We start from the raw sequence: 22,788 nt of genomic DNA on the forward strand, positions 1-22,788 counted from the left end.
AATATTTCAGAGGACGTCAGTCGAGGAATACCAGAGGAAGAAGAGAACGACAAACGTAATGAAAAGAAGGTTTACAAACTTAAAATTGCATCAAGCTCGAAATATCCAAAATGTAGAAAGATGAAAGGCTTCTTAATAAGTTGAAGGGACGTCATTTTAAAACACAACATTACTGATAATCCTTCCGAATGACACCCAATACGCTTTAACTAAGGTTTATATGTTGACTCAGTCATTAAATTAATGCCAGGACGTTTGATAGTTCACATGAATTTTGTATCAGTCTTGTATAGCTGACGTGTATACATTTGTCTATTTAGGACTGACTTGAACCTCAAATCATGCTTGTTCCCTTTCACCAGTGACGAAAATAACGCTTAACGTCGATAAAGGGATAAGATATTCTGATGCTTTTAATTATATATTGGGCCCATTTCCAAAAATCGATTGTCTCGTTTAACTTGCTAAGCCGAGCACTAAATACATGTAAGTCAGGTTCGACCATAATCTCATTATACGCGAGTATATCACGACACAACATCTCGCTTCATGTGACTGGGGAACCCAAGACAATCATGGATTCTGGATTCCACGTACTGGATTCCGGATTATTTGTCAGTGGAACATGGATTCGGATTTCAATTGTGAGAGAGGTTCCGGAATCCTTGAACTGTATTCCGTGTTCCAAAGCCCAGGATTGCGAATTCCAAGCAAAAATTTCACCGAAATTCCACTGTGAAAAGTACATTCTTGTGTGCAGCTCATTTTGTTGTTAATGTTATTGCCAAAGCCATAATGGGGAAGCGAGTAAATTAGACTATTTCCCCTTCTAGATGAAAAGCTTTAGTATGGAGTTTAACATACGCTCACAACTGAAAAAACTCAGTATTTTTATTCTTTGAAATGAACTGACTTGATTCTTTGAAACACATTAACTTGATTCTTTGAAACGAAAGCTAGAAAAGGATCAAGTTTCAAAGAATAGAGGTTTTACTACAAAGAATCAAGTTTTCATAAGAAATTATCATATTTTCGTTTCAAAGAAGTAAATTGTATTAACGTTGAGCTTGATCATTAACACTAGCGCTATCCAATGTTTCAACAACCGGGGCCCAGATCTTTTTACCCTTAAGTATGGTTTCCTGGAGGGATAACGTCGCCCTCAGATTTTCGTGTTTTTAGAACTCGCAGGATTCTTCTCTGTGATCCTTGCCAGCTTTCGTGAAGCTTTATTTATATGTTGCAGTTAACTGGGAAAAAATGGGTTGTGGTCACACCGCATAGCCTTTCCCAGCCGTACGGGTTAAGCCTGGTTCTCATATGCCGCCGATGTGTCTGCGGCGTAGCCGCAGGTACCGACTGGGCTACTTCTCGGACGAATGAGAACATGCACTGCCGGTAACTAGAGCCATCGCAGAGCTTTACCGCCGGTATGCCTGCGAAGTTGAACTCGAGTCAACTTAGCAGGCATGTCGGCGATAAAGACTAAAATGACCAACGTTGCCAGCCACATCTGTTCTCATATCGGAACACGGTATCCCAGGCAGTACCAGCGGTCATGTCGCAGATGCTTTGGCGGCGTGTGAGAACCAGGCTTTAGTTTATTAACTTGGTCTAAACAAAAAGCCATGCTTTGTTACACACGGAATCATTGTTTTAATGAACTCTCACAAGAGTGACTAAAATCTAGAGACACTGAGATCTTAATCACCATTGTACTGTGACTGAACGTCAACTTAATTTTGCAGATTAACATGCTAACTGATACAAAATCAAGAATTACGTTCAGGAGTGACGCGCTTGTTCTGGCTCTCTTGTATTTCACAGTAACACAGTCGAAACTGCCTCTGAATGCCACTTCTCTACTTCTTTCAACCCCGTGGATACATTCAAAGTTGTTTTAATCTTTCCAAAACGTCTCTTCTGCCCCCAGTTGGCCGTTCTGGTCAGCTAGGTTCGACCATTACCAGTTTTTTCGGGGAACTCGAATTGTGTGGTTGACTATATGTACCACAAAAGTTCTCTCTATATCAACCTTCCACTGATAAATTGCCTTGGTGTGAAGAAGTATATATTTCGTTTAAAGTAAGCTCGGCTCATGAGACGAAACTACAGATGCAGTTTTACCTAACCTTTGGCCTGTGTCGTGGCTGGCAGGATCAACGATCGGGAGCGCGTTTTAGCCGAAGTGCCGCTGCGAGGAATTTATGCCATTCTTCAACAAAAGCACCTGTAAAATTAATCACGGAGTAGCTCCCAACAAATGCCACCAGCTACGCAGACTTTCTAGCCCAAGAGTAGCTTTACACCGAGGCTATTTAAACTGAGTGTTCGTACCCTGAAGAGAATAAGAGGATATATTGGTACGAGCAATTGGTTGGAGTCTGTTCAGGCGGCACTGTCAAATGTAGTAGTCTCCTTTCATCTAGCTCACAATCAAAGTTCCCTCCAGTTTGATGTCAAAAGTTGTCTTTTCCTACAAAGAATGCTTTGGCATAGAGCTGGCGGCATTGAAAAATTGGTCTCAAGATGGGAGATTCAAAGTTTGCTGCCATTCTTCTTCTCGTATTGATCTCAAGTTATTTACAGTTCTTTGTACAGAATAATTCACATGACCTTGGTTTGGAAAAGTAACCGGTGAACAAGTCAGTTGTGGGTCTATCACACTGTCATTTCTCGATGTTTGGAATATCCCCTTGAGATGATTAATCTAAAATCGGGTGTCACTTAAGTTTTCGTTTAGAGCTTAGAGTTGTTTGATGCGCAGAGGCTTGGTTGTCTGGAAGGAAGCCACTCAGTCTCTAGCTTCGTTTGGTCTCTGTCATTTTGGTGGTGAATATGATGGTAATGTTGTTGATTTGTTTGTTTTTCTTGCTGAGAGTCCACGTTTTCAGTTGAACAGTTTTTGTCTTGGTTTGCTGCAGTGTACTTAGATTCCAAGCCATAACCACCGCTCCATGACTGTTTATCGCCTGTACAAGAAACCACGTTTTTGTGGTTGCCTTGCTGTTCGTCAAGAATTTCCTGTGAGTCCTTTTCTTGATTTACGATGAAGCGAGGAGATTTAAACGGTGTCACCTCAATCTTTTTTACACGTTGCTCATGTCCACTATTTGGGAGTTCTGTTGTGTTTTGCTTAGTTTCGCTAGTGGTCTCGTCGTTGCCCTGTACATACTCATCTGCTGAACTTTGCTGGCAGCCAATCATGTCCTTTTCACTTTCCTCCTTTTTGCCTGCAGTACTTAGCGGGGTAAAATCCGAACAATTTTTTTCACTTTTCTGCTGGACTCCTCCGTTGAGTCGAGGAGACTCAATCTTGCCTTCACCGTCTTCTTGATCTGCAGTAATTGGCTGTTGAAAGGTTATACTTTTCCTCTTGCATAGATGGTTCCCGTTGCTGTTGTTGTTCCGTTCGTCATCAGTCAAACTGGGTTTGCAAGCATGCGCGTTTTCATCCTTGGTTTCTTTCTTATGAATGCTTTCTTGAGGAGATACTAAACTAGGTCTCATTGTCAAGGCAGGTCTTTTGTCACTGAGAGATTTAGACCTTCTGCGTTCAGAGGAAGAGCTGGAGCGGGTGGACTTTGTTGAAGACAAGCTGAACAATCTTTTCATTCGGTTAGATGCACGGTGTGCGTTTCGTTTGACCTGAAAAAAGATAGGAGTTGTTAATTGCCCAACATCCTATGACAAAGTCAAGTTGATAATCTACAAGAAAAGGGCCTCTGGCATCGCCGACGGAATTAAAAGTGTGATTCAAATTAAGCTAAAATCTAAAATGCCTCAATTGCTAATGACATGCATAAACAAGGTCGTTATTAAGGATGGTTGAGTAGTCCCCTATTTTGCGCTTACCGTTACGGGCAGCCATTTTTGGTTTCAACTGTACCCAGAGGAGGTCCCCCAAAGTAGATTTCATACTTTTCCCCAGGCTAGACTCGGTACATTTGAAACCATGACCGCCCATAATGGTAAGCACCTGCCTCCTACTTAAGCGCTTCGTTTTTCGCACAGCTAGAGGCGAGCACAAAACACGAGTGACCGGTGACGAAGCGCAAGAGACCGTGATCCCGACGATGTTGCGGAAGAGGTACCATGGACAGTCTAACAATATTTCGGTTTGTTTTTGGAACAGCTGGTATTAGCTATAGTCACTTTACATTTATCGAGACTGTACATATGTACTCACATCATCGTCAAAGAAGTACTGGGCGATCAAGAAATACACTCCCTGTGAAAAAAAATAAAGAAAGTAAAGAACGAAACAAAACGATGAACACTGCAAATACTAAGATACGCCAAAAAAGGATAACCAGACACTAAAAATTAAGTTCTACGAGATCAGTGAACTTTTTCATAGAGGGGGAAATCTGAGCACCAATTTAGGCACTTACGATAAACAGGCATTTGAGAGGAAATTTGTGTTAATTTAAGTTGGTCAATTGACTTGCTCAATCTCCCTCCCCGAGCTCTCACCCTCTACTCTGGTTTCAGACAAACTAAATAAAAGGGAACAGAACCCGAAATGCATTCTGCAGTTGTTCCTAGGATCGTTACTGGGGACGCGCGGGTCAGCTATTGGTCAATTTTTTTCCCGCCATTTTCCTTTTCATTTCTTAAAAGGCGAATTATAACATAAAGCTTACCTGCATAGAGTTGATAACAGCAAAGAGATACTGAAACACTGGCGACTTCTCATGAATAGATATAAATCCGAGAAGCCATGTCACACCTAACAAAGGCATTAGAATCACCGCTGTCTTAAACGCCGCCCTGAGAATAGAACACATTGCATTGACCAACTGATTCTTCACATTGTAAAGTAGCAGAGGGATTGGGCAAAAAGTTGCGTGAAAAGCATGCGAGTTCTTTCGTTCGAACTAATTAAAAAGCCTTGTTTCCATATGATTTTCCCGTTTGTCTTAAATTTATGGGACGATAACAACTGACAGTTGTTTTCCATCACTGACTGTTTTTAACGCCTGAACACATCCCCGGGGGTACCCCAAAAATGGCCGATACAGAAAGGCTTCACCCGAAAGGGGGAACCTATTTCAGCCTTGGGTAAATAAAAGGGTAAACATTCTCTCTTGCTAATTGAGGTATATGAAAGGATAGGAAAATGTGTCATTTCGGTCTGTGAAAAAGTCCACAAAAAGTTCTGGTTTTGTGATTTTTTGCATATTTCAAAGCCAGTGCATTTAGTAAGTATACGATAGGGGAACCTTTCCGGTCAAAATTGGTATGAAAGGGTAAGGAGCTTGACTGGGAACACATTTTTAGACAACTCGAGCGATAGAGGGCTAGACGATCAGGACAAATGTGAAGAAACTAGGCATAATAACACTAGGATATGCAGTACATTTATAGCCTGAGAAAACCGACGACATTTTGCGACGCCACCAACGGTTTCCCCGCGCAATGACGTCTGAAAACGAGCGCAGAAATTCCATACTGATGACGCGTCACTACCCACATCTGGGTAGTTTTTCTGAATGGTCACAAGGCGTGGGAAATTTGCGTCAACCAATCAGAAGCACTACCCAGATCTAGGTAGTGACACGTCATCAGTATGGAATTTCTGCGCTCTTTTCTCAGACGTCATTTCGCGGAGAAACCGTTGGTTGCGTCGCAAAACGTCGTCTGTTTTCTTAGGCTAGGATATTTAAGATTATAATAAGTAAAGAAGGCCGGTTTTGAAGTGAAAAAAAAAGCGATAGCCGCATATAGCCCATCCTCGAAGACCCATGGAAGTAGTCAGTCTGGTCGGTGGAAAAAAAGAATATTTTCTTAGCCTCTAAAACCCCTGCATTATCCCTCGCAGTCCCTTGCACTTGACAAGACTTAACTTGGCTTCATATTAAGTATATCGATTTCAACAGATCCGTCAAAAATAAGCAGATACCAGTGGGGGCTAAACATAAATGCCTACCTTATTTCAACTTGAAAGCTTGATGCTGTATTTTTTTCGTTCGGTTTAGCTTTGTAACGAGCCCTCCGTACAACAATCCTTATTGCCATCACGAGAACGACTAAGTTCACCTGCATGTGGATTCAATACACATAAATGATTACAATGTTGAAGTTCGGCGACCGTTCGCCAGTTTAGTTACGCGACAAGCAATTTGGTCAGAGTAAACTTTAGCAAAGACTTCTGGGACGGTCACTAGGCACAAGGGAAAAAAATTGACCAATAGCTGACCAGCGCGACCCCAGCAACGATCCCAGAAACAATTGCGGGGCACATGTCGGCTCCAGTTCCTTCTCCTCTCTTAGGTGGCGGATTGATGCAGCATAGTCTTTTTTACGCAATTTTGCTAATCAGGCTTTAGCGTCCACGCGATGCGATTCTGGAAATCATAGCGCTGTAGACAGTTTTTTACTTGAGCAAACATGTACATCACCAAGGAATTGCGCGATATACACGGGAATTTTTGCGACCACACGTCGGTAAATTTGAAAGCTCGTTATTTTCTTTGAAGCTCTATACCTTCTTTTGTTAGGTGAGAAACAGTCAACACCGTACTTGGAAATGCAACGTTTTCAGAAAGACGGTTGAGTTTACGAGTTAGCTTTCATATTGCTTTTGAAGAAAAGATATTCATGAATCATATGCTGCTGTTTTCAGGTCTGTAGCTGTTTGGGAAGAACGACTAAAACAGCAACGTAAAATATCTACAGAGTCTCGTACTGTGCGCAAAGGATAATACAGCACACGGTCATTGCCAGTAACGATACCAAGACGAGAACTCTAAGTGCGACCGACTTAAATGTCTCAATTGAGTTTTTCTTAATTTATTTTTATATACTAGAGTAATTTATGCTTTTCCCATTTTCTCGATAACGGTTAGAAGTCGTACTTGTTTGGGTTGAATTTACTACTCACAGCAAGAACGCACGCCACAGGTCCAGCAAACGCCCAGATTAATCCATGAGAAAGCCAGCAACTGTGAATTGAATAGAAATTTATATGTCTTACAAAGACTTTAATAACTACCCTTCTTATTATTCATTCAAAATATTTCGCCGTTTTTGATTGGCTCAAAGGCCCCGGCTAATTCTTCATAACCAACCGGCGTTGACCAAATTTGGCAGATTCTAGCAATATACCATTAATTCGATGGTAAACTGGCTTGGAAACGAGGTAGATCGATGGTATATTTGCCCGGAAACGAGGCAACATGGGCAATAGATCAGCGCCTCGGTGAATAACAGACTCCTCGATCTGCATAATTCTTCACTTCGTTATCAGCCTCATTCGATAGAGAACTTTAGATTCGAGGACGAAGACCACTACGAGTACGAGATTTTCTCAATACTAAGTAATGCGCGCGCGTAAGCCAGGGTCATTTTGGCGGGACAACGTGATCGGGTGTAACAGTTGAAAAATTCTACAGTGGAAGCTCTCGTAACGGACAGTTAGTGGACAGCTCTTCTTACGGCCACCTTCACAAAACACCGTTTTTCTCAACACCCATACAAACTCTGTATTTCCACATTCCTGTAAGAGGTCAGTTCCAGTCACGGACACTTTTTTTGCGTTCCGAGGGTGTCCGCTTACGAGCTGAGCTCCCACTGTACTAGAGACATACCCAAATTAAAGTGAAACAATTAATTTAACTTACAAATTCTCTCGGAGGAACTGATGGCGAAAAATACTTGATATCACTGCCACAACAATCACTGGAAGCCCTAAAAAGATATCAAAGCACGAGTCATTTATACATCATATCAGGACGTAGCCCGAATAATTATATAGTCGTCTCTCCCACAAAACGTCTCAATGGGCGAGGAACTAGGAGAAACAGCTGTGTTTGCTAGCTAAATAAGGAAGCTTCTAGTGTCAATTTAATCTCGTACACTCCATTGCTACTCACTGACCACCATACAGTGACTTATCCAAAGGTTACTCCACATCCAACCCAGGCGGGTAAGGATCCCTTTCACACAATACACGACAATAAGAGACAACTCGCCGCGTGAAAGGCAATCCAAGACAGTCTTGGATTCCGGATTCCTTAGAGAGCAAGGGTGGCGCAGTGATGAGAGCTCTCGCCTCCCACCAAAGTGGCCCGGGTTCGAATCCTGGCCTCGACGCCATATGTGGGTTGAGTTTGTTGTTGGTTCTCTCCCTTGCTCCGAGATTTTTTTCTCCAGGTACTCTGGTTTTTCCCCTCTCCTTTTAAAAAACCAACACTTTCAAATTCCAGTTTGATCTGGAACACACGGACACGTTTCAGCGAGTTCTCATGAACTCCTAAGTGCTCCGTGGTTAGACAAATTACAATTTTACAGTTTGGATTTCGGATTCTTTGTATTTAGAATTTGGATCCCTGATTCCAATCTCTAGCCGTATTCCGGAATCCTTAAGCTAAATTCCGGATTCCAAAACCTTGACTTTACAAGCAAAAAAAAACAGTTTCCGGAAAGCGGATATTTCCTTATTTCCTTACGTGGGGCGAGACAACCTCAAAAACACACTTCCGAGATTGCGGTTACTTCGTCTGTATATTTGCCAGTAAACGATTCATCAGTGGAGTGGTAATCCTGCAGACCTGTCGGTCGGTCCGATTTTTCTATCTCAGTGTCCGTCAATTAGACAACCCCATTCTCCGGACAGTCCGAAAACAGGGGGCAGAGTAGTTGCGTTTGACATTGATTTCAGTTTTTTCGAGGTGCGACTGTAGCTGTTCAGACAAACGTGACTGATAATAATCTCATGCGATCGTCTTTCAAGTCAGGCCGGATTGTGGTCAGATGGCGTTGAAAGTGGTTGTCTGGGTAGGAACGATTGCCACTCGAAGGGTGATGTTGTCGGAAGGAAAAAGATACGATCAGTTTCGTTTGAAACTTGCGAAAATTGTGTTAAACACAGCTCCTTTGCCCCCTGTGGCGCAATATATTTGCGAGTCTGTAGGGTAGTCTGAGTCGATGATGTGGTGTCGTCAAGATTGTTGACAGTGAGTAGCCTGTGTACAACCCCCCCTCCCGTCAAAGAGAACCAGGGAAGAGGCGGCCAGCTGTACACAGGCTAAAAGTGAGAGGTCAGTCGCCCCCTCTAAGGGAATACAATACAGTTTTGGATTCTGGATTCCACATCGGGATTCCTGATTCCACGTACAGTCAAACCCCACTTTACGGACACCTCATAACGTCAACTCCCTTCTTAGCGGAAAGGGTAGGGACCTTGAGTTAGTGTCCTCATTAGCGAGAGTCTGTAATAGCGGGAGTTTTCTTTAGTCAAACGTTTGTAAATTATTTTTGCTTGGGATCTAGCTGTTGTCATTATAATCGGAGTGTCCGTTATAGCGGAGTTGACTGCATTACGGATTGACAGTTTGCTTTGTCCCTGGGAAAAGAAAGCCCTTACATTTTCTCCAAATTCAACCTGCTTAATACAGATACACCGTTAATACGGACACTTTCTATGGAAACCTTAGTGTCCGTATTTACGGGGTTTCACTGTACTGGACATTGAGTGGAACTTGGATTCTGGATTCTAATAGTCTGATGGATTCCGAATTCTTTGAACTGTATTTCGGATTCCAAAGCCCAGGATTACAAGATTCCACGAACAAAATTTACCCGGATTCCGGATTTCACAAGCAAACATTTTCTTGATTCCGGAATTCGAATTCCCTTATACATTGGGAGAGGTCACCTACCAATCGGGAGCAGAAAAAGTAAAAGAATGAGACTCACCCCAGGCGAAGAGGTAGTAAGTTTTCAACCGGCTGGTAACTCGGAAGACTTTTACCAATCCACGTAAGAGATTAATGCCCTCCACCAACATCCAACAAAAAGATGCCAGTTGAAAATAAAACAGCAAGACGGCGACGGCAAAACAAACTCCCTGTTAAAACATTTGGAGAAGTAACATCACCCTTGGCCTCCACGCAATAATGACAAAAGGACCACAAGGGATAGAATATTGACTAAAATTGTCAAACAAGATTTTAATAATTTAGAATAAATTTTTCACGGTGCTATAATAACTAACGAAGAAGTGAACTTCGAGTAGGTACGTGCTTACGCACGTCGGCCTTCAAACCTAGTCTGCGTGTGGCTATACCTAGAACTGGAAGGCTTATATAACGTTCTAGTGTAATGGGCGCAAAAATCTTTGAGAAAGCGTGTATTTTAAAGAAACGACAGCCATAGCGATTATCTTGAACGACAAGGGTAATCTCCTCACGATTATGACAAGACTATGACAAGATTTGCGCATGCGCAAGTTCGTGACTTACTAGCATTTCTTCCAGAGGGCTGTTTCTCAAACATTTCGTCAACTTTCTAGACCCGGGGCCATGTTTTAAACAAACTTTAACACTAGGGCGGGTCTAGCCCATAAAATAGACCAATATATTCCATTGACTTATGTTTATGGCGTTCCTTACAATCTTTAATGTCAATTACTGAATGCATTAAATAACCTTGCGGGCGCGGACGTTACAACGGGACGTTTTAGAAATGCATCCTAAGTTAGGTACGTGCTCTTGGCACTTAAAATGGGGCAAACATTAAGCAAAATTTTGGATAATCATAAGAGTGTTTTTAACTGGTGAAAAACAACTGGTAGGCGGGTACGTTTAAAATAATTTGGTGATGGCAGGAGGGAAAGATATAGCCTGCAGGCAAACTCTCCTGGGGTTCTCGGGGGTACGGGGGTGGGGGAGGGAAGAGATTAGGGTTAGGTCCCTCCTTTTTCGACTCGCCGCCTGAGCGCTCCGGGAGAGCTTGCTCGCAGGCTAGGAAAGTTATAAATTAAAATGTGAGGGGAATAATTTTAAAGTAGACAAAGAAAAGATAATACGCTACTTTTTCAAAAGACTGCAAGCAGTCTCTAGTTTTCCTTCAGATTTTAATAGTGAGGGGAGAGCACGTGCACGCGAGCGTCGAGTGGTGAAGCCGCTCGCGCGTTTTGCTCGACGGACCAAGAAAAAAGAGAGACTGCTCGTGGTCTACTTTTTCAAGGTGCTCCTTAGCCCGTTAGTGGACTGACTGGTTTATCTGTATACCCTTTCTACATTTGGTTGGTATTATCAATTTCACCCCTTTCCAACAAAACACCCTAATTCCCCCTTGGGAGTAGCTCAAGCTGTAGTTCCCGTTATTTAAGAAAATATCCACAGCTATAGCTATCACCTTAGGGAACTACATGTTATTGAATGATGAAGTTCAAAGTGAAGAAGCGTGTTTATACCTTGATACCATTGGCAGCGTAGGCAATAAGAAAGAAAAAAATGGCCAAAGCTTCAGCTACAGCGAGATGCATATGGATAGACGTGGTTTCTGTCCGTCTCCTGTGTGTGAAAAATTGACCAATATCATCTATTACCAGTTTGTTTTTACTTAACAGTAATTATGCATTTTTACAATAACGGGTATCTACCAGATGGCATCATAATTAATTGTAACATTCTAGTCCTCTGTCCTGGCATTGCATGCGTTAGCAACTAGAATAATCAGGGTGTAACGAAAATAGCCTGCGTAGCAGGCGGTTTGTTTGACGAGCGGGGAAAAAACCTTACGAAAGCACGCGCGAACGAACCGCGAAGCCGAGCCCCATTTTCCTCGCGGCTTCGCCGCTGATTTGAGCGCTCGATAAACAGGAAAGGCCTGGTAAGCAAGATATCACGGAAAGGTTGTGGGGACCTTATCATTTGTGTTAATAAATTAACGCCAATTTGTATTACCTGAGGAAGTAAAATGTACAAAGCAAAATGATGTAGCAAACGAATGCTATCAGACATCCCACAATCGAGACAGTGGATAAAACAAACTTATCCTTCTCGGAAATGGCATCAGATTCCTGTGGGGGCCAACAAAAGAGACGGAGAACAAAATGTGAGGTTTACTGTGCGCCCCTCAATTTTTAAAATGCCCCTATGCTTTAAAGAATTATTTCAGAGTATGGAGGTTACTGCGGTAAAGTGACACAGAAGTTTCGTGGATAGCTTTTTTCTTCAGCGATTAAATCTTTTCAATCTGACAGCCTGGTACTGTAACCCTTTTCAGGAGGACGAGCTAAATATTTCATCAAACTCAATATGTAGAAATATTTGTAAAAAGCCAATAAACTCTCTCTGTTACAAAGACATTCAAATTAAGAGAGTTTGGGTTTAGAATAAGGTATTATTTTCCAGGAAACTGATCAGTTGGTTGAAATTTCTAGTCTAAAGCTAGGAAACCGAACATTGTCGCTTGGAAAAATGAAATCGTTTGAATTTACCTGTAACTCAGTTTAATAGCAAAGAAAGCGCTGATAGGTGGAAAATAGCGACTCTAGGATAAACAGGCCATTAGGAGTTTAGTCTATAGCGTAGGGAAGCAGAATTCAGATATACTAGGTCTGGTATCGGCTAAGGTTTCCAGAGTACCAGCTACACATCCCAACCCTAAAACTCCTAAAGTTCCCCCTCCCGCGCTTCTCAGGACATACACCCTAATAGAGAAATACATGTAAATTTAAACTAACAAATGCTCCGTGTACATCCATTAGAACGGCATAACTGGTCATGTGATAACAGTGACACTCAGTATAGGTGAGGTCCTGGCGATAAACAACACATCCAGAAGAGGACCAGGAACTGTCAAAAACAGAGGAAAAGAAATCAAGTTTGTCTTCTCGGTATATACTTTATGGCTCACGCAACACAGTGTTGAGAAGGAGCATTGCTTGACGACCAAAATGGCTGCGTTGTAATGGATATGTGCAATGTTTTACTCACAAAAGCTTCTTGAGTACATAACATGCATGCGTGTGTAGTTCTTTCATAAACGGTATTTACTTTGTGCTCCTGAAAAGTATGGACGTTCTCTCCTCGGAATTGTAATGATGACTGAAACGAGACGATCATAAAGACGATTTTTGTTAACAAGTAACACTTACTCATTAGTTGTATCCAGAAACGCACAGAACCTCTGAGACTCAGCATCAGCCTAATTAAAACAATGGGTTTCAACTTTGGTGTTCATTAGCTTTAACCAAAGCAACAAAGGCAGCAGAGGCAGAAGCAAAAACTCCTGCTTCTCACAGAGCCAGGAGGGAGGGGGGGGGGGGGGGGGGGAGTTTTATTCGGGGAGGCTCGACGCTCAGCCCAACATGACAGCAAAGGTATCCTTTTGGCATGCCTTCCAATCAAAAATAGCACTTTTTTGTATACACACTTGATAAGACTAAATGGCTAAAACAAAACGTCTTTATGTCATTTTCGTCTAGTATTTAATAACTAGAAATGACATTGCCATAAGGCAAGCCTTCTTGAAACAGCTATCCAATTTAAGCTACTTAAATTAAAATATAGATTTTCCGATCCTTCGATAAGATCGTAAATTTCTTACCCTTTGATATACCTGACGAATTACTAATGTACCCCTTTGTGGCGGAGTCCCATGCAGTATAGGTAATTATTGGGAGTAACAACCCCCTCCCCCCCACTTTTCACATAGTTATTGATCTATTTACAGTCATACCAGGACAATAGGTATGCTGATTTTTGAGGGTATGCGACGTCAATCGTTACCAGAGTAGGTGGGAGGAGCGAAACTTTTATTCAGTGTTGTCAAGAGAGAATTCTAAAGTCGCCATTACGATATTCTGCATTGCTTGTTTTGAGGTAGTCGCGCGTGGTCTTGACGACGTTTCAAATAATCGATCAAAATGTGCGGACGTATCAGGAAGCAGACTTTCTCTAAAAATAACTTTGATAGAATTCACGTATCCCGACCAACGCCCTAAGATTGGCGCTCTTACTTTTCTCTCAAACCTTCATCATCTCAATGTCAAAGTGCCCTTAAATTAGTAGTCCATCATTAGTTAACCTAGTGAGGATATTCTTTCTTCAAGTCAGTAAATTATCCATCTTTAAGGTACCTGTCTTTAACGCTACTATTAGAAGTGGCTGTTTACCTCATTATCCGCCGAGAGTCTGATGATAACAGGCTCGCTCAAATTGTCGAACTTGCTTCCATTACTGAACAGAATAGTGCTTGCAATAATCCCTGAGATCAATACTCTGTTAAATCAGGACAAAAAAAAATTATTATGACGATGTTATGTCCATCACCAGAAACTAAGCTATTCATTAATTAGTAGATATTGTGTGTGTGGTTTAGATTGATATTTTGAGAGAGAGAGGTTGGTTTTGCTACCAGCTAATTTGACTTTTGCCACCGAAAAATCCATGGAGTAGTGCCTCTTATTTTTTGGATACCCTTTGGAGAACACTTGCTACTAAGTCGCGAATAGTAGTTTAAGAAACTTTCACCTTTGGAGATCCTTAACTGTTACCGCAGTACCTCTCGTAATGACGTTCATTCGAAATTTTAACGATACCAATTAATCCTCACATTTTCCCGCCTGATAGGTTTCGGAGTACAGCCTTCTCATTTGAAAAGAGGAGCATCCACATACACACGCGCGTGGGCAGAGCTTAAACTGTAGATAAAACAAAAATAATTTTGCTTGCGCACCGTTTGGTTTGAGGATCCGCTGTTGCGCTGACAGTGGGAAGAAGAACGTGGGTAACGGAAACTCCATCTAAAGCAACAAACGAATATCAAGTTAAACAAGACTTAACACATCTATGTAATTCATAAAAAGTGCAATAACGATTTGAATGATTAGAAATCTTCTGGAATATTTTTTCGTGTATTTGCAGTCATATAGTTCAAAGACGCTTAGTTTGATAATCGTAATGTGAAACGAGATCTTGTACCTTGTTAAAAAGATCAAACTTTCCTGGACCGAACGTTAACATATCGGCGGGATTTCTCTATACCCTAATTACGTCTTGGGGATGACCACACCCAGGGGACTGATTGAACGATGTCAAACCGGTCTAAAGCTAGTATGTGGTACAAGAAACTCTGAGATTTGAACCGTGTCTTCCTTACAACGCCATTCTTAGAATCTGAACTTATTTTGCACCATGATCCTTAGGTCGATATTGTTGTACACCTTCCTGAAATATGGAATCTACTGTCAGAGACGTCCTGTTTTTCTTTTCGGGGTAAGTAAGTGAGGTTTCTCCCTTGATCGACCTCACTCTCAAGGGAGCAACAAATATAAATGCAAAACAGCTTCTCTCAGTGTTTTATAAAATAAGTGTACAGTGATCACCTGAGCTCTGTGCTTTCCATATCAAAGAAGCAGGCAGTTTAATTTTGTTGGTTTCTGTGTCGTCTAGTGGGAACGACACGGACATCGTACTATTTTCAGCAGAGGCGGAAGGTACAACATCGATTCCAAGAGCTACGACATCAAAGTACAATTAGTCGTCATGACTACTTCTGTCAATGAGGGGATGAGGCATTTCGAAGCTTGAGATGCGTGTGTGGGTAGGTGAACAAAGGGTGATGACATGGGAAATTATTTGTGACTTGGCTTTGCCCTTCATAACCTGTTCTACTTCAAAAGGTGTAATACAGTCGAAACTCCCGTAAGAGACCGCCAAAATGCTACCTCGGACTTCGCAGGCACTTAAACGCGCAAAGAAACACGGGAATGCATATGGCCTTGAGAAGGTGGGGTGTCCGCTACCTTGCTCTTCCCAAGGTGCCCTGCGCGCTTCGAAACTTCTTTCCCAAGGTTTGCCTTGCACCCGAGGACTAAAAGGGTAGTTGTTTGTTAGCGTTAGCCGCGTATGGCTGTATTTTATAACATCCCTTTACAGCTGTGTGCATAAGGAGTGGAATACTTACCAAGAGCGTTCGTTGTTATTTGAATGCTCTTTGGCTCTGTGATATTTCCTCCTCTCTTCAATCCGCTGACTATCAACTCACCAATCTTCTCACCCATTTTAACTGCTTCTCCCAGGTCAGCTGGGGACTGCAATGCGAAGAAAATAAAAATCGTGGAAATAAATCGTAATAAAAGTGACTCGTGCTTTTAATGATTAGAAGTCAAGTTAAGTTGTCGTTATTGTGGCAGGTGATCTTTATAGAAGACCCTCAGATTCGAGGACGACTGCGAGGAAGAGATTTAACTAAAAGTTTTTAAACCTAAAATATACACCCCGAAAAATTTAATTGCGCTATTTTTCACCAGAAAAGTTAGCACTTTTTTGAAGGAGGTTAAGCTCCTTCCCGATTACAAAAAAAGAAAGAACTCTAGCATTTGAAAACCGTCACTGCGACAGTTTTTGCTAAAACCCGTAGTAGAATGCGACGGCTATCACGTTTTCCCGCCAAAATGAAGCTGGTTCACGCGCGCATATTATTTAGAATCAAGATAATCTCGTTTTCGTTCTCTTTTCTTAGCTAGAATCTGAAGGTCTCCATTATTTCACATCTGAAAGCTAACACGTACCAATGACTTTCCACCAGTTGACCAGGAACCTAGTGCGCTGTCCAGATCTTCACCTAGCTCCTAAAAACAAAAATATTATCAACACTTATAGCCAAAAGGGTTGAAGGGACGTTTCTCTTGAGATTAGTGCACGCCCAGATCGTAGTCCACAATTTCCGAGAAAAATTCAGGCCCCCATTCGCAATCCGAAGTTATATGGCTTCAGCTACGGAGTGATTAAGAAACGAGCTAACAAGTCGGTTAATGATTGCCATCAGTAAGAAATATCATTTCGCTTAATGACAGTATCTTACTCGTTACTCTTTTCAGCAGGTTCTTCGGTAAAGATCACGAAACATAACACGAATGCAAACAATCGACACGCAAGGCAAAATGGGAAGGTGAAACGGCTGATCCGACAGCTAAGGGTTGATAGTTTACAAATTTATTTGCCCAATGTTTCGACTAAACAAAACTAGTCTTCATCAGGGGCCAGAAGAGCTTTGCGAGCTGCTTATGAAGACTAGTCTTGTCTAATCGAAATATTGAGAAAATAAAGTTGTAAATTATCAACCCTTAGCTGTCCGATCAGCCGTGCCTTCAGTTTTAAGTGTTATTTTGTATTGCTGATCCTGATCTTCAGCAAGATCCGGCCTTCCCTCTCTTCTGTTTGTCCAAGTGGTTCTTGCAAGAATTGTTTGCTAATGGGAAGGTGAAGACTAAGAAACGAGTCCCTTTTGGACCTTTCCCTAAGAATGACATGAATGTCCTAGGTAGCAGTGTGGAGATTAAAGTAGTTTTATGACTATGGAGACTGTAATATTAGGTTTTTATAGAAAGGAGCCTTGTTTTTATTATCTTGGTTGCCGAATAAACCATTTACCCTAAAACATGTGTTTATATTCATCTTCATCAATATGTCATTCACATTTTTAGAATGCGGGCAGTGAAAACTTTCCTTAGCTTTTCCTACTTGCAACCTTGTGTTAGTAACAGAGTTATTACGAGATGGTGTGTTTTATGTTACCAGGGCGTAGAAGGAAAACGTCAATCTTAAAACAAAATGTTGTCTTTACCAATCTCGGTCCCAGGACTTAAGAAAAAGGCCCTGGACCTTCATACCTTCATGTATTTCTCAGCAGATGAATCATTCAATGTTGCTCCCTCAAGTGCAGCGAGTCGCTCATTCAGCTTGTTGAACGCTTGGTTCGTAGGATCGTCAGTTGAGGAAATCTTTTTCAAAGAAATAATAATAAAGGATAATCACAATCAGAAAGCAAAAGATAGAAACGACAGACAAAACACGGTTGTTTGTCTTTTTGTTTTGGTCAATTTTGCTAAGATTATTTTCGCAAAAATCTTACATTTTGAAATAATTAATAAACCTTACTTTCTTGTTATTACATTTCATTTTCAAGGAGTGGCACACTAGCACGCTTGTCTGTCTTTTTTGTCAAAAATGCAAATAATATTTTAAAGTCGAAAACAACATTTTGAAATAACGAGATACTCACCAATATCATAGCCGTCGTAGGACTGGGGATAGAAGTTGTCATAGGAATGGTAGGGGTAGAAGTTAAAGGACTGATATTAGTACTGGTAGTTCCTGGCCGCGTCTCGACAGTTATTTTAGCTGAGAGAGAAAAAATAATCAAAAATTTTCTCATGAGGGTGGTATACCTCCCCTGTCCTAGAAGGTACTATGTACACAGTAGGCCACTTCCGAGTTCCAAAAATCCTCACTTTTAAAATGAGCTGGGCCAAGTGCACAACCTTTCTTGTAAAAATGAGTTTTATTTGTATGAGAATGAAATCATTTTCATATCAAAGGCTGAGTTCTTAACCTCGTTTTGATACAGAGGCCCGAGGGAACTCGGAAATGGCCTATTCATAAAGGAAACTCATTTATAGTCAGAGGTTTTACTTTGCCAGTGGTTCGCGAACTAAACTAGCTACTACAACGAGAGATCATGTTTCAATCATCAGAGAGTGTCAATCATTAACTATCTAAACCAATGAACGGTATAAGTAGTGTTAACGCATTCATTTTTGAGATAGGAGCTCTCAGGCCGGTGAAAAAGAGGCGCCTAGGCGAGTACAAGAGACAAACGTACGGAACAAAGCTTCTCCTGAGAGATAAGAGGTATAAGAGAAGATTAAGCAGATTCTGGGTCAGATAAATTAAGCTCAATCCATCACTGTTCATTGGACCTATTTCCAAAACGGCTGCAGTATGCGATTATAAACGCGAACACAAACTCACTGGGATGTGACTTTCTTCGGTTCCGGTCCCGTTCTTCAAAGAGAAACCTTAAGGGTGGGGCTATCGATTTGTAATACTTGTATAAGTTATTTGCTCATTACCTGTTGTTGTTGTTGATGTTGTTGTGGTCGTTGTCGTTGTTGTTATTGTTTGTTGTTGTTGCTGCTGCTGTGGTTGTTGCTGTTTGCAGATGAAGAGTCGTTTCACTCCACACCAAGTTTCGACCATCCATTGATGAGTGTCATTGTAAAAAGCGCATTTCTGGGGCTGCCCGCTTGCAGGGAGCGGTGGTTCTTCTCCCTGGAACCAGTTTGTGTAGTTGTAAGGTTCTTTGCGCACCCACTTCCAGGCAATGTTGTTGGTTGTTGTCCGCAGTCCAATGTAAAATGATTCGCTTTTACGAAGGTGTGTTGCATTGATGAGATAATCTAGAAAATTATCTTCTTTTTGGCTAAGTACACTTGTCAAGTCCGAATAGTTCTGTTTCTGACACCATTGTCTTGCTTTCCAAAACGAAAGTTTTTGAGTAGTGTGGTTGTACGCGTAGTAACACGAAGTTCCATGTCTTACCCAACCGTTTAAACAGGCCACTGAAAACAGCAGCAGTACTCAAGTCAGTACTATTTTACGATTTCGTTATCAGCTAGTTTGCCAAGTAATGCAGCCTTTTGATTCTTTGGGGTACTCAAAACAATCTGAAGATTCGTACGTGGTAGTGCCTGCGTATCCTAGCTGCGTAGTTCTGCTTATGATGTTTACTAATGTTTTTATTACTGGAAATTTTTAAGGCTCAGAAATTCGGCATCGGATTTTTTGAGAATTTATTTTTGGGCCAGAGGTTTTTGGGCGGTTTTGTCAGAACCCCTAGGGATTTTTTGGGTTTTGATTTTTGCCCCCAATCAATCATCTCCGTCACTAGAAATCCGGAGTACCCCACCGGGCATTAGGTTCGGTCCGGATCTAGCGATGACGAGAGATCTCTCCCACTGAAACGTAAGGCAAGTGTAAACGACAAAAGCGACAGAAAGGCTTGGGCAGAAACAAGTCAGTATCGAATCCAGACGAAGTCTGTTTCTTCCTATTTATGTTTTGTAATGCATCCCAGCCAGGACGGTACTCAAAAAAAGAACTCTGGCGAAAGGATACGAGATTGTTTGCACTACTTTGTTTTTGAATTTGCGAGACCGGAGAAAAAACAATAAATGTTACAAATCGGAAAAAGTACAAGCGTTTACTCGCTGAGAAGCAGACAAATATACTGGTACGAAATCGAATATTTATTAGTTCCGTTCCAGAAGAAGACCATTTATAGGAACCTATCGCCCTTTTTTGAAACAGGTAAAGTCGTCTACACATAAAATTTGATCCGAGTCGTTCTTCTTTTAAAATCTTTATCCGTCAGCTTTTCGATTTTTATATTTGGCGCTCTTGTAAACGGGCCTTAAAAATATTGATACCATACCTTCAACGATAAGGTGTCAGTGCATATTAAGGGACTATGTTAACGCTCCGTTATTTGGCATTAAACCTGTAAAATTAGTTGTGAATGACAAAGTTATTGCTTCATCTCAAGTATCATATCAAAGTTACAAACAACAAGACTGAACTTTGAAAAACTTTTAGGCTGCCAAGTTTTCAAAAATCACGATTGCAATCCGTTTCCATCTTTTTCAAATTTGTCCATCCTTGAAGACTTCACTAATCAATTGGCTGGTTTCTAAGTCGAGTAAAAATAGTTTAAGAAAGAGTGTTTTGTCCTAAAACAAAGCACGGTGACGATGTCCTTATATACACCTCGCTGGATGGCCGGAGGGAGAAAATATCGAAGTGAAAGTTTCTTACCCCATCAAGTGAACAACTCGACAGCGAAGGAACCAGAGAATCGAACCTCCCAATAAATTTATGTACAAAGAGGATCGATAGATCTTCATTTCTAGTTTGGTCCGAATCCAGGTCTTCATTGTTCTTTAAGATTTGCTTTCAATTTTAAGACTGATGCGAACAGCACGAGGCTATGTTTTCATAATTACATAGCAGCACGAGGTTAACAAAACTTTTACAGACAACACATCAGAAACATAATTTTTTAATTTATATAGTTAACGTCAACTAAGTAGTTTAAGCTATCGACCTCCTGTACGTGAGTTTCGAACGCAATTAAAGGTCTTTTATAAGTGCTTGCTTATTCTAGAACCTGCTTGTTGTAGAAACTAGTAGTATGCAAACCTAAAATTATGGAGATGTCCTCCTTAGTCTTCTTTTGTATTTCGTTGGTGTTTAGATGGCTATAAATTCTTGCTTTTGATGAACTAAAATATCACGCCAAACCCTATTTTTCGTTGTAGTGCGAAGAGGGCTCAAGTAAGAAACAGTTTAAAATATCAATATCACCTGGGCCGTATAAAATCGAACAACCAGTTGGCATTGCCTTAGGCTACGGCGACTCTACTGTCTATTCACTGAAACATTCCGACAGTATTTAGTTAAAACAATTGATTTCAGGAATTAATTAAATGTTCTTCTGTTGAATTTGGTATCTTTCCGGTCGTGAAACGAATCGATTGCCATAAACGAACAGTCGAGTAAAGACATTTCATGCCAATGAACGAGTCGAAACAATAAAAACACTCAAATCACCCAAAAAATATCGTGTAAGATCGACCAACCTAGTTTCCTCCTGAGTAGCAAGCTTATACTAGCTCAGACTACAGGCCGTCAGATCGTCGGTTTAATGTGAATCAGTTTGATTAGGGTCGAACTTAAGTTCGTAGCGGTCCTGTAATCACCTGTAAAATTGCTTTATTAAAGACCTGTCACATGGAAGAGGATCATATTTCAGGAGCTTTATATAACTGGGAGTAATAAACGACAACCGATCACTGTCTAATCAACTTTAGGGATATGGATCCATAAACTCCTGACAACAATTGCCATAGGTTTAGTCTACAAACGGCCGGTTAATAAAAAGAATATGTCGAGCCACGGACGGGCGTTTTCACTTACATAATTATGACTGAGATTGATATGTTAACTGATTCTTACCGTTAACAAAAATTATTTTTGGGTGACATGTTTATGAAGGTTCGCAATAAATTGTTAATTTTTAACCTAGTTTGTTTAACAACTACAAAATTTTTCGTTAATTTATTTTCGGAGTCGTAGAGGAATAAGAATGATGTTGTCCTCAGAAACGCTAACTTGGAAAATTAAGTTCAGTAGCTTCAACTTTTCAAAGAGTTTGGAATGTTACCAGATTTTTGAATTCAACAATTTTAAGATTTTCTTCAGTTCGGTTGTCGCTATTGATTATTGTTGTCTTTAAACTCTAATGTTTGATCTTTTGACGCTGAGTATGAGAATTAAATGACAGCTACTACTATTTCCACTGATGTACTTGCCCAGTCCTGTCAACCATGATTTTATATTAAGTCTAGTAGCTTCTTTTAGAAGCCTTTAAATGTGCACAATGATAAGCGTTAAAAATTGAACTTTGCTCGTAGAAAGTTATCTCTAACTTCAGGCTGAAGGCTTTCAAGCTTAGCAATTTTGTGATGAATGATAACGGAATTCCACAGGAGACAATTCTCTGCAAATGGACCACACTAAATCGAACACAAAAATTCAAAACTTACCATCCTCGCAGAAGGACAGCTGAAAACCTAGCAACAACCCAAGCCACACTGTTACCACACTAACAATGCTTTGCAAGATACTTTTCACCATGACACCAAAAGCTAGTGAACTGGTAGAAAAATAATTTTTCTTTTAAAATTTCTGATTCCTTTCTTGTCTCCTTTACAAACAGTTTGAACCCTAGGGGTCGTAACAAGCAGCATAAATTATCAGCTAATTTAATTCGACACAGCGGCTCTTTCATTTGCCTTAAAACTTTAAATAATAAATGGACTGAAAAATGAAAATTCTTGCACGGTTTGCCCTAAAGCGATTACAAAATCCTTAAGTTTTAAGCATTTTATTCCTGGCTAATTCACCTAGTGGATTATTATACTCACAATTTATTCAATTATCATCTTTTAGCAGCTTTAGCCATTAGATCATCCGCATTGTGGTCTCGAGGAATTATCTAGACTTCACGGTGGGGTTCTAACTTTGTCACAGTCAGTGCGTTTTTAGTGTTTTGAGGGCAAAACAGAGAAGTAATCTCGAAAGCACAGGGAGTCTGAAAAATTAATATTAAACCTCAGTTTTCAAACTTTTAAACTTTTTTTTCTTT

The 22,788-nt window shown here is 40.8% G+C and overlaps 1 protein-coding gene across 1 annotated transcript; it reads right to left on the reverse strand.

The window, feature by feature from the left end:
- Window positions 1–1,566: 1,566 nt before the first annotated feature.
- Window positions 1,567–22,340, reverse strand: LOC140949680 (uncharacterized). Its single transcript, XM_073398825.1, has 19 exons — window positions 22,187–22,340; window positions 18,762–19,144; window positions 17,414–17,524; window positions 16,313–16,372; window positions 15,706–15,832; window positions 15,125–15,256; window positions 14,476–14,542; window positions 13,913–14,018; window positions 12,893–12,942; window positions 12,479–12,590; window positions 11,697–11,812; window positions 11,204–11,303; window positions 9,703–9,853; window positions 7,626–7,692; window positions 6,887–6,947; window positions 5,933–6,042; window positions 4,647–4,773; window positions 4,190–4,231; window positions 1,567–3,648 (listed from the first exon to the last, which is right to left on the reverse strand). Exons 1-19 carry the CDS (start codon window positions 22,275–22,277, stop codon window positions 2,740–2,742), a joined length of 2,922 nt encoding a protein of 973 aa, XP_073254926.1. The 5' UTR covers window positions 22,278–22,340; the 3' UTR covers window positions 1,567–2,739.
- Between the last annotated feature and the right edge of the window lie 448 nt (window positions 22,341–22,788).

Source organism: Porites lutea, chromosome 10, assembly GCF_958299795.1.
Source record: "Porites lutea chromosome 10, jaPorLute2.1, whole genome shotgun sequence".
NCBI lineage: Eukaryota > Metazoa > Cnidaria > Anthozoa > Scleractinia > Poritidae > Porites > Porites lutea.